At 36.8% G+C, this 12,069-nt stretch overlaps 1 protein-coding gene across 1 annotated transcript; it reads right to left on the bottom strand.

Moving 5' to 3' along the window:
• Positions 1 to 8,612: 8,612 nt before the first annotated feature.
• Positions 8,613 to 9,542, bottom strand: LOC308351596 (olfactory receptor 4C46-like; the record flags this gene model as incomplete). Its single annotated transcript, XM_080817395.1, has 1 exon — positions 8,613 to 9,542. The coding sequence occupies one exon, from the start codon at positions 9,540 to 9,542 to the stop codon at positions 8,613 to 8,615; it is 930 nt and encodes a 309-aa protein (XP_080673521.1).
• Between the last annotated feature and the right edge of the window lie 2,527 nt (positions 9,543 to 12,069).

The raw sequence follows: 12,069 nt of genomic DNA, 5'->3' as shown, positions 1-12,069 counted from the left end.
AGAGCAGGAGGTGTTGAATAGCAGTGTTGGATCATTAGATTCCATACCTGAAACTAATATTACACTGCATGTTAACTAATTGGAATTTAAATAAAAACTTAAAACAAAAACCCTAACTGTAACAATGCTAACAATATCCCCTATAAATAAATAAATACTAAATAAATGCTAAATATATTTTTTCATTTTTTTAAAATTTCTTTCCAGCGTAACAGAATTCATTGTTTTTGCACCACACCCAGTGCTCCATGCAACACATACCCTCCTTAATACCCACCACCAGGCTCCCCCAACCTCCCACTCCCCGCCACTCCAAAACCCTCAGATTCTTTTTCAGAGTCCACAGTCTGCCATGGTTCATCTCCCCTTCCAATTTTCCTCAACTCCCTTCAACTCTCCATCTCCCCATGTCCTCCATGTTATTTGTTATGCTCCACAAATAAGTGAAACCATATGATAATTGACTCTCTCTGCTTGACTTACTTCACTCAGCATAATTTCTTCCAGTCCCTTCCATGTTGCTACAAAAGTTGGGTATTCATCATTTCTGACGGAGGCATAATTCTCCATAGTGTATATAGAGCACATGTTCCTTATCCATTCGTCCGTTGAAGGGCATCTTGGTTCTTTCCACAGTTTGGAGACTGTGGCCATTGCTGCTATGAACATTGGGGTACAGATGGCCCTTCTTTTCACTACATCTGTATCTTTGGGGTCAATACCCAGTAGTGCAATGGCAGGGTCATAGGGAAGCTCTATTTTTAATTTCTTAAGGAATCTCCACACTGTTCTCCAAAGTGGATGCACCAACTTCCATTCCCACCAACAGTTTAAGAGGGTTCCCCTTTCTCCACATCCTCTCCAACACATGTTTCCTGTCTTCCTAATGTTGGCCATTCTAACTGGTGTAAGGTGGGATCTCAATGATTTTGATTTGAATCTCCCTGATGCTAGTGATGATGAACATTTTTTCATGTGTCTGATAGCCATTTGTATGTCTTCATTGGAGAAGTGTCTGTTCAGTTCTTCTGCCCATTTTTTGACATCATTATCTGTTTGGTGTGTGTTGAGTTTGAGGAGTTCTTTATAGATCCTGGATATCAACCTTTTGTCTGTACTGTCATTTGCAAATATCTTCTCCCATTCCTGGGGGTTGCCTCTTTGTTTTGTTGACTGTTTCCTTTGCTGTGCAGAAGTTTTTGATCTTGATGAAGTCCAAAAAGTTCAATTTTGCTTTTGTTTCCTTTGCCTTTGGAGACATATCTTGAAAGAAGTTGCTGTGGCTGATATCGAAGAGGTTCCTGCCTATGTTCTCCTCTAGGATTCTGATGGATTCCTGCCTCACATTGAGGTCTTTTATCCATTTTGAGTTTATCTTTGTGTATGGTGTAAGAGAATGGTCGAGTTTCATTCTTCTACATATAGCTGTCCAATTTTCCTAGCACCATTTATTGAAGAGACTGTCTTTTTTCCACTTGGTATTTTTTCCTGCTTTGTCGAAGATTATTTGACCATAGAGTTGAGGGTCCATATCTGGGCTCTCTACTCTGTTCCACTGGTCTGTGTGTCTGATTTTATGCCAGTACCATGCTGTCTTGGTGATCACAGCTTTGAAGTAAAGCTTGAAATCAGGCAACTTGATGCTGCCAGTTTTGTTTTTCTTTTTCAACATTTCCTTAGCAATTCGGGGTCTCTTCTGATTCCATACAAATTTTAGGATTATTTGCTCCAGCTCTTTGAAAAATACCAGTGAAATTTTGATTGGAATGGCATTAAAAGTATATATTGCTCTAGGCAGTATAGACATTTTAACAATGTTTATTCTTCCAATCCAAGAGCATGGAACGGTCTCCCATCTTTTTGTGTCTTCCTCAATTTCGTTCATGAGTGTTCTGTAGTTTCTCGAGTACAGATCCTTTACCTCTTTGGTTAGGTTTATTCCCAGGTATCTTATGGTTCTTGGTGCTATAGTAAATGGAATCGATTCTCTAATTTCCCTTTCTGTGTTTTCATTGTTAGTGTATAAGAAAGCCACTGATTTCTGTACATTGACTTTGTATCCTGCCACATTACTGAATTGCTATAAGAGATCTAGTAGTTTGGGGGTGGAGTCTTTTGGGTTTTCCATATAAAGTATCATGTCATCTGTGAAGAGAGAGAGTTTGACTTCTTCATTGCCAACTTGGATACATTTTATTTCTCTTTGTTGTCTGTTTGCTGTTGCTAGGACTTCTAATACTATGTTGAATAAGAGTGGTGAGAGTGGGCATCCTTGTTGTGTTCCTGATCTCAATGGGAAGGCTCTGAGCTTCTTCCCATTGAGGATGATATTTGCTGTGGGTCTTTCATAGATAGATTTTATGAAGTTCAGTAATGTTCCCTCTATCCCTATACTTTGAAGAATTTTAATCAGGAACGGATGCTGGATTTTGTCAAATGCTTTTTCTGCATCAATTGAGAGGACCATGTGGTTTTTCTCTCTATCTTATTGATTTGTTCTATCACATTGATTGATTTGCGAATGTTTAACCATCCTTGTAACGTGGGGATTAATCCCTCCTGGTCATGGTGGATAATCTTTTTAATGTGCTATTGGATCCTGTTTGCTAGGATCTTGTTGAGAATCTTAACATCCATATTCATCAGTGATATTGGTCTGAAATTCTCCTTTTTGGTGGGGTCTTTGCCTGGTTTGGGGATCCGGGTAATGCTAGCTTCATTAAAAAGAATCTGAAAGTTTTCCTTCTGCTTCAATGTTTTGAAACAGCTTCAGGAGAATAGGTGTTATTTCTTCTTTGAAAGTTTGGTAGTATTCCGCAGGGAATCCATCAGGTCCTGGGCTCCTGTTTTTTGGGAGGTTTTTGATCACTGCTTCAATCTCATTACTAGATATTGGTCTGTTCAGGTTGTCAATTTCTTCCTGGTCAATTTTGGGAGTTTATAGTTTTCCAGGAATGCATCCATTTCATCTAGGTTGCTTAACTTATTAGCATATAACTGTTGATAATAACTTCTGATGATTGTTTCTATTTCCTTGGTGTTAGTTGTGATCTCTCACTTTTCATTCATAATTTTATTAATTTGAGGTTTCTTTCTTTTGGATTAGTGTGGCCAATGGTTTATTGATCTTATTGATTCTTTCAAAAAACCAGCTTCTAGTTTCATTGATACGTTCTACTGTATCTCTAGTTTCTACCTCATTGATCTCTGCTCTAATCTTGATTATTTCCCTTCTGATGTGTAGAGTTGGTTTGATTTATTGTTGATTCTCCAGTTCTTTAAGGTGTAGAGACAGCTGGTGTATTCTGGATTTTTCAATTTTTTTTGAGGGAGCCTTGGATGGCTATGTATTTCCCTCTTAGGATCGCCTTTGCTGTATCCCATAGGTTTTGGACTGAAGTGTCTTCATTCTCATTGGTTTCCATGAATTGTTTAAGTTCTTCTTTGATCTCCTGGTTGATCCAAGCATTCTTAAGGAAGGTGGTCTTTAGCTTCCAGGTGTTTGAGTTCCTTCCAAACTTTTCCTTGTGATTGAGCTCCAGTTTCAAAGCATTGTGATCCGAGAATAGGCAGGGAATACTCTCAGTCTTCTGGTATTGGTTGAGTCCTGATTTGTGACCCAATATGTGGCCTATTCTGGAGAAGGTTCCATGTGCACTTGAGAAGAATGAGTATTCTGTTGTTTTAGGGTGGAATGTTCTGTATATATCTATGAGGTACATCTGGTCCAGTGTGTCATTCAATGCTCTTGTTTCTTTATTGATTTTCTGCTTGGATGATCTGTCTATTTCTGAGAGAGGCATGTTAAGATCTCCTACTATTAATGTATTCATATCAATATGACTCTTTATCTTGATTAATAGTTTTCTTATGTAATTGGCTGCTCCCATATTGGGGGCATACATATTTACAATTGTTAGATCATCTTGGTGGATAGTCCCTTTAAGAATTATGTAGTGTCCTTCTGTATCTCTGACTACAGTCTTTAGTTTAAAATCTAATTTATCTGATATGAGAATTGCTACCCTGGCCTTCTTTTGAGGCCCATTGGCATGAAAGATGCTTCTCCATCCCTTCACTTTCAGTCTGGGTGTATCCTTGGGTTTGAAATGGGTCTGTTGTAGACAACATATGGATGGGTCCTGTCATTTTATTCAATCTGCAGCCCTGTGTAATTTTATGGGTGCATTTAGGCCATTCACATTGAGAGTGATTATTGATAGATACGTTTTGATTGACATTGTGTTACCTTTGAAGTCTTTCTTTCTGTATATTTTCACTATATTTCAGTTCAATGATATTCTTAGGATTTTTCCTCTTTTATAGAAGCCCCCTTAATATTTCCTGCAGTGTCGGCTTGGTGGTCGCATACTCTTTTAAGCCTTGCCGTTCCTGGAAACTTTTTATCTCTCCATCCATTTTGAATGTCAGTCTTGCTGGATAAAGTATTCTTAGCTGCATGTTCTTCTCATTTAGTGCCCTGAATATATCTTGCCAGCCCTTTCTGGCTTGCCAGGTTCTGTGGACAGGTCTGACATTATTCGGATGGGCATTCCTCTATATGTAAGGAGCCTCTTTGTCCTAGCTGCCTTCTAGAGGGCCTGCCTACAATTATAATTCCTCATTCTTACTATTAGGTGTCTCGAGGACTCTTGCGAATCTACAATCTTGGGGGGAGACCGTTCTGCCTCTAGCACATGAATGCTGGTTCTATTCATGAGATTGGGAAATTTTTCAAGGAGAACTTGTTCCACTATATCTTTAAGACTTCTTTCTTTCTCCTCCCCTTCAGGGATTCCAATAATTCTGATGTTGGAACATTTCATGGCATCATTTATTTCCCTGATTCTGTTTTTGTGGCTTCTAAGCTGTTTGTTCCAGGCTTCCGCCTGATCCTTTCTATCTGTTTGTCCTCCAGATCACTAATTCTTTCTTCTGTCTCAGTTACCCTAGCTTTCAGAGAATTTAGATTAGATTGGAACTCATCCCTGGTGGCTTTCAGTTCTTCCCTAACATTGTGAATATCATCCCTGGTGGCTTTCAGTTCTTCCCTAATCAATTCCGTTTTGTCATCCATGGCTTTCTCCTGCTAAATATATTTTAAAAAATGACAGAAATGCCTGGTGTTGTTGAGGTTGTGGAGAAATGGGAATGCTCATACATTGCTTGTGGAAATGTAACATAGCACCACCATTTAAAAAAAAAAAAAAAACGTTGTCAGTTTCTGAAAATGCTAGCATACACTTATCTTATAGATCAGCAATTACACTCTTAGGTATCAACCCAAGAGAAATGATCATTTATGTCCACCCTACATCTTCTACATGAGTGTTCACAGAGCATAATTTACTATGGTCCTTACATGGACACAATTCAAATGTCCATCAGCTAGTGAATAAGTATACAAAGTGTGGTAGACACATACAGTGGGATACTATTCTTTCTAAAGAGAAACAAACGGCTAATAATACAATGTGATAAACCTCTAAAACAGTACAGAAAAGGAAGAAGATAGTATCATCTTTTAAAAGTATTGTTTTATAAAAGTCTATTTCTCTCCTGATTATGTCATGTGGTACCATAAGTGGATCAAGGGAAAAATTGAAGTGTCCTTGAGATTCCCTAGATCTCTGACCAAAGCTCTGCAGATTCATTATGTCCCAACAGTAGCTGTCAATATGCATAAAACTTGGATCCTTTGTTCCTTTCTGTACCCAGAAATGAAAATTCTCATGGTAAATGTATTGGCTTCCGCTCACCTCAGCTGTTTAATTTCCCTTTTTATTTTATTTTTTTTTTAAATTAAGTATTTATTTGTCAGAGAGAGAGACAGAAAGAGAGGGAACACAAGCAGGGGAAGCAGGAGAGGAAGAAGCAGGCTTCCTGCCAAGCAGGGAGCCCAATGCAGGGCTTGATCCCAGAACCCTGGGATCATGACTCGAGCTAAAGGCAAATCCTTAATGACTGAGTCACCCAGGTCCCCTTACCTGACATTTTTAATCTCATCCCCTCTACTTCTTCTTCCCTTAGTAGCTGTCCAGTCTCTTCGGAGATGATTCTCTCTTTTCCATCTTTGCTACCTTATCATGTGGGAACACGAGTCTGTTATGTCACTCCTTCCCACACAGAAAACTGGCATTCACATGTTTCTCTGAATAGTAATCGGTTTACTTGTGAAATGTGAGTCCTTAGACTTGAAGAACAAAGGAGACAGTATTCTAACAGACAATTCTGATTCCATTGCTCACATCCCAGTAACTTTGGGTAATGACCCAGTGTCCTTGGAATCATCTAACTTTATGTAAGCATTTGTTGTATGTAGAATTCATCATAAGTTGACCATAGCACACTCTTTTGATCTTAGAATTCACAGTGATAGATGGGGCTCCATATCTTTATGTCAGGCCAAATATGCAAGCCATCGATTCTGAACCTGTTATATTTTAATTGTGAGGTTTACACCAATTGGCTTAAAGTCCATGGGCCTTCTTGAATTACTTAATCTGCACATTTTGGATAAGCAAATGACTCAAAGGAGATTTTTTTAAACAATACATCCATTAGGATGGCCAAAATATAGAACATCATCACCAACAGATGCTGGTGAGGATGTGGAACAAGATCTCTCATTTATTGTTGATGGGAAAGCAAAATGGTGCCACCAATTGGGAAGACACTTTGTCAGCTTGTTACAGAACTTAAACAATAGAAATCCCACTGCTTGTCATTTACCCAAAGGAGTTAAAAACTTCTATCTACAAAAAACCCTGCACACACATATTTAACAGCATCTTTATTCACAATTGTCCATACAACTGGAAGCAGCCAAGACGTCCTTCAATAGGTGAGGATAGATAAACTGCAACATCAGACAGTGGAGTATTTTTGGTTGCCAAGAGAAATGAGCTCCAGGCCATGAAAAGTTATGAAGACCCTTCCAATGTGTTCTCTATGGTACCTGGCATTCAGCTCTATCACAGATATGAGTCTCTTCTTATCTTCCCTGTCACTTTCTAATTTCATGTCTTACTAACTAGACTTTTAGAAGCTCAGTGTCCAGCTTATAAACCAACACATAGAAGAAGCTCAATAATTAATTACTGAATGAATAGATGAGCCAATAGCTACAGCATATTGAAATGATTGTGTTTTCTTCATACTATCTTTCACCCTTGGTCTTTGTTATGCAACAAAGGAAATATTCTCACCCTAACACATGCCTATTCACTCTCATGATTCTCTTTCCTCCTTTGTGCCCATTTTTGATGTTTTTATCTAGGAAATCTTCCTGACCCCCTGGTCTTTGTTGTGTGTCCTTCAAACATGCTTTCATTGCCCCCCAGTGCTGTCACTACCTTCCCACTTATAACATGGTCTTATCATATTCTGCTCCCCTCTGCGTATCTCTCAGTGGATCTGAAGCTTTTTGATTGCAAGACCTTTGTTCTGCTTTATTCAACACTGAAGGCCCAGCAACCATCAATGCGCCTGATATATTTTTTGTCAGAAATATCTATTGATTAACGAATGGGGAATATTATACACACACACAGATATATAAATGGAATATATTTATCCCAAAGTTGTTCTGTGTAAAGATGGAATCACTTATTTTTTAAAAACTTTTCATAATGAAATGTTACCTGGAAATAATCTAATTAACAGAGAAAAAATGGCATGATCAGCTCACATTCATCTGATGATGAAATCTTGCTGAAAGCAGGGAAAATATCAATGTAAAATATTTGCTCCTTTATTGAGAATCTCAGTTTCAATATTTGTAAATGCATAGTTTAATCAAGAGTTAAAAAAAAATGTGGTTTCTCAGAGAAATCTCACTAGGAATCTCAATCTGAATCAGATAAAAGTAGGAAAAAAGTCCCTTGTCTCCACTATTATTTCTTTGGTCTAAGTTTTCTTGATGTTATTCAACTCCCTTCATGCCATTATTCATCATTCAATATTTATTGTGCCACCAGACATTGTACTGACTTGTAGAAACTATTTTTAACAAATAGTTAAGTTTTCTATGGAGTGTGACTTTATTTAATAGAAATTTCTCTCAGATAATAAGATGTTCATTAATTTGAGTCATGATTCTTTGTAATGGGTTAGCAGCCTATGAAGGGTAACTTGAACAATACTACATGACTCTGAAATCAACAAGGGAATTTGAAAACTTGGGGGAATCTTCATTACCCCTCAGAAGTTAAAGGGCTCTTCACTTTTGCAATGTTATAGACATTTTAGAATCTAATTTTATAGGAAACATGTTATCCTCAATACTCATATATAAAAATGAGCAGAATTCTTAATAAAATATGTTAGATTTTATAGATAGTGAATATATAGATACCAAATATTCATAATGAGTATGAATATATATATAGTTATACTATGTGCTGTACATACGTATGTATATATACGTATATATGTAAAAAGCTATGGTTAGTTTTTTTCATTCTTGCACACATTTCTGCTCCACTCAGTTCAGAAGGTAGCATTCATAGTAGTTTATTTTCTATTTATTTGGTAGGTATCCTTTCTGAGACCTTCTAAAATGTCCTTTTGACCTTTGTTTTCATTGAATCTGTGCTGAGCTCCAGGCATATTTATTTCTCACTTGAAATAACTCTTCTACTACACAATTTCCTAATAGCATTTTTCATCTGGTCATTTCTTAAGGTATAGATTAAGGGGTTTAACATTGGTGTTATCATAGTGTAGAACACTGAGACGATTTTATCAATAGATAAAGTAATCGCTGGTCTCATGTACACAAAAATGCAAGGCACAAAGAATAGGATAACTACTGTGATGTGGGAGACACAGGTGGAGAGGGCTTTGCGCTTTGCCTCCAAGCTGTGGTTCCTTAGGGAGTACAGAATGACCACATAGGAGATGACCAAGAGGAGGAAGAGGAAGACACAAATGAAACCACTGTTGGCAGCAACGAAGAGGCCTAGAACGTGTGTATCAGTGCAGGCAAGATTGAGCAAAGGGTTCAGATCACACATAAAGTGATCTATGACATTAGGGCCACAGAAGGGTAAAGGGATGATAAAGAGGATCTGTATAGCTCCATGAAGAAAGCCTCCCACCCACGACACTCCCATTAACAGGCCACACACCCGCCGATTCATGATGGTCGTGTAGTGCAATGGCTTGCAGATGGCCACATAGCGGTCATAGGCCATCACAGTAAGTAGGATGATATCAGCACCTGCAAAGAAATGTTCTCCAAAGATTTGGATTATACATGCATTGAATGTGGTGGTCTTCTTTTCACGGAGTGAATCTATGATCAGTTTAGGTGTATTAACAGAAGAATAGCAGGCATCAATGAAAGAGAGATAGGCCAGGAAATAGTACATGGGAGACCCCAATAATGGGCTGACAGTGATAGTGACCATGGTGAGTATATTTCCTACCTCAGAGATGATGTAAATCACCAAAAAGATGACAAATATGATTTTCTGCATCTTCGGATTCTCTGTGAGCCCCAGTAGAACAAACTCTGTCACGTTGTTTCTATTCTCCATTATTTCATATTATGAATAATTGCATTACCTGAAAAAATTCCTTTTTATTAATGTAACCTGGAATCACTTAAGCTTTTTCATCATCTAGTAAACAATACATACCTAGATTCTATTGAATTGTGGATTCTCATGTGGTTTTCTGAGATAGAAAATAAATTATGAGTTCTTTAAGATTACATAAATTATTTTCTAGTTGAAATTTCTGTTGAGTATGCCCGTGGGGAACTTTGTAAACACATAGGCAGGAGATCATTTGTGCACACTTTGTCATCTGAGGTGATTAGTCATGTAACAGGAAGTAGTCAATTGAATACACACTGGCAGCTAAGTAAGAAAAGGGAGGTAGTTTATGATGTAAAAGCTATGAATGAAAGATTAGGAATTTTCCCTTTATCCTTAGGAAATGGGAAACCACGAGAAGACAGTGAGAATATATATGGGAAAGTGAAGAGGAATTGAGGAAGAGATAATAAGGGATAAAATTTTAATAAAGTTCTTCATGTGTCTTGGTTGAAGTGGGGTGAAGTTCAGTAAGAGGTTGGAAGCCAGAGACAGAAACCCCAGTTAAGAGATTATTTATTATAGTAGACATAGTATTAACAGGGTGTTGGTTGTGGGTATGTAAGGTATACAAAAGCTACTATAAAAATAATTAATAATGTTTATTTTTATATACAATAGTATTATTTTTGCTAATTATATATACATATATATATATATATAGAGAGAGAGAGTTTAATAATTGATTAATATGTTCGTGGTATGATAGCAAAAGTTGTATAGATAGGATTTCATTAAATACTGATAACATCCCATTTGTTTGGTATTATTCCACCCATTCTGAGATGAGGAATCAGTGTCAGAGAATTAGTTTGATGGTAATAATAACAATAACAATATTTACTAAAATTGAGTATTTAGTGGCCTTCAGATTTTTTGCAGATTTTTGCTGATTTAATCCCCACCACAAACCTGTAAGATAATTCCAGCTCTTGTTTTAACAATTATTTTATATGTTAAGTAATAGAAACATAGAGGAGGTAAAGATCCTGCCAAGATCAAGATGATAATTAAGAGCAAGAACTAAGATTAGTCCCATTATACTTCCTCACGTTTTTCTTTCAAATTATTACCATGTGCTATATTGTTATAACTAACAACTAGTAATTTTTTTTGAACTAGTAATTTTTTTATATGACCACAATAATTATAACTGCTTTATTACTACTTTAAAGGCACTTGTCTATAGCACAATTTCATTAGGACACACACACACACACACACACAGAAATGCCTGAACTCCCAATTATCAAGTAAAAAGAAACCAAAAATTAAAAAAACAAATAAAAATTAAAAACGTGGTAATGTGTTCATTGAAAGCTCTTTTTATCTTGACTTCTTCAGACTTAGTTCTCCCTACTATGATATGCCTCCAAAGCAAACCATCTGTTTTTGTTTTGTTCTGTTTTGTTTTGTGTTGTTTTTGTTAGGTTTTGGTTTTGGTTTTCAGTTTTTGGTTTTCAGTTTTTGGTTTTTGGGGTTTCTTTTTTTTTTTTTTTTTTTTAGTTTTCAATCAAGCTTTCAAACCATTTGTTCAATGTTGAAAAGGATTTCCATTGTGGTTAAGTGCTTTGGTTTGAAAATCAAAAAGACAAGGTTAGAATCCTGATTTTTCCACTTTCATCTTCTTTTATCTGTAGTACGTTTGTAGCACAATACATCCTTGTTTCCTCATGTATAAAGCAAGATTAATCGTATTCATATGAGAGATTTTCATGAGAATTGCTGAAGGAAACCTACTTGAACATATCACCACCGTGTTGTATGCACGGAGGACTTTCATCTATTTTGTAACTGTGTAATTACCTAGCATTTAGGAATTATTGACATTTGAGTGATAATTATCTAATCATTTAACTGTGCAAGAAGTTCAGGAGGAATTCTCTCCAATTTTACTTTTTTTTAAAATTATTATTTATTTATTTATTTTAAATATATATATTTTTTTAATTTGACAGACAGAGATCATAAGTAGGCAGAGAGGCAGGCAGAGAAGGAAAGAGATGGGGAAACAGGCTCCCCGCTGAACAGAGAGACCATTGCGGGGCTTGGATCCCAGGACCCTGGGATCATGACCTGAGCAAAAGGCAGAGGCTTTAACCCACTGAGCCACCCAGGTGCCCCTCCAATTTTATTTTTAAAGAAGGCACACAGACTCAATTATCTGTAACCTTTGTTTCCAGAAAGAATTTTCCATTCATGCTTGGATAAGACAGCTGATGCTATATGTCACTTATTATTCATACTTATGCCTCTTCTATGTGAGAAGTGTATTTCCATTGTGTTTTCATTCTCATGATTAGTCTAGATTATTAAACTAGCTGTCTCTTTGCAAAAGCATACTGTTTGGTGACAAAGAGCAGGGTCCTACAATTGGCTTCAATTCCTTGAGTTTCAAATTTTTTTTCCTGTCAGCTTAGGTGAATGATATTTACCAACTATCTTTTCAAGAAATGGGGCGAGGATG

The sequence above is a fragment of the Martes martes genome (genome assembly GCF_963455335.1).
Source record: "Martes martes genome assembly, chromosome: 10".
In the NCBI taxonomy this organism is placed as follows: Eukaryota; Metazoa; Chordata; class Mammalia; order Carnivora; family Mustelidae; genus Martes; species Martes martes.
This window is presented reverse-complemented; position numbering and strand designations above follow the sequence as displayed.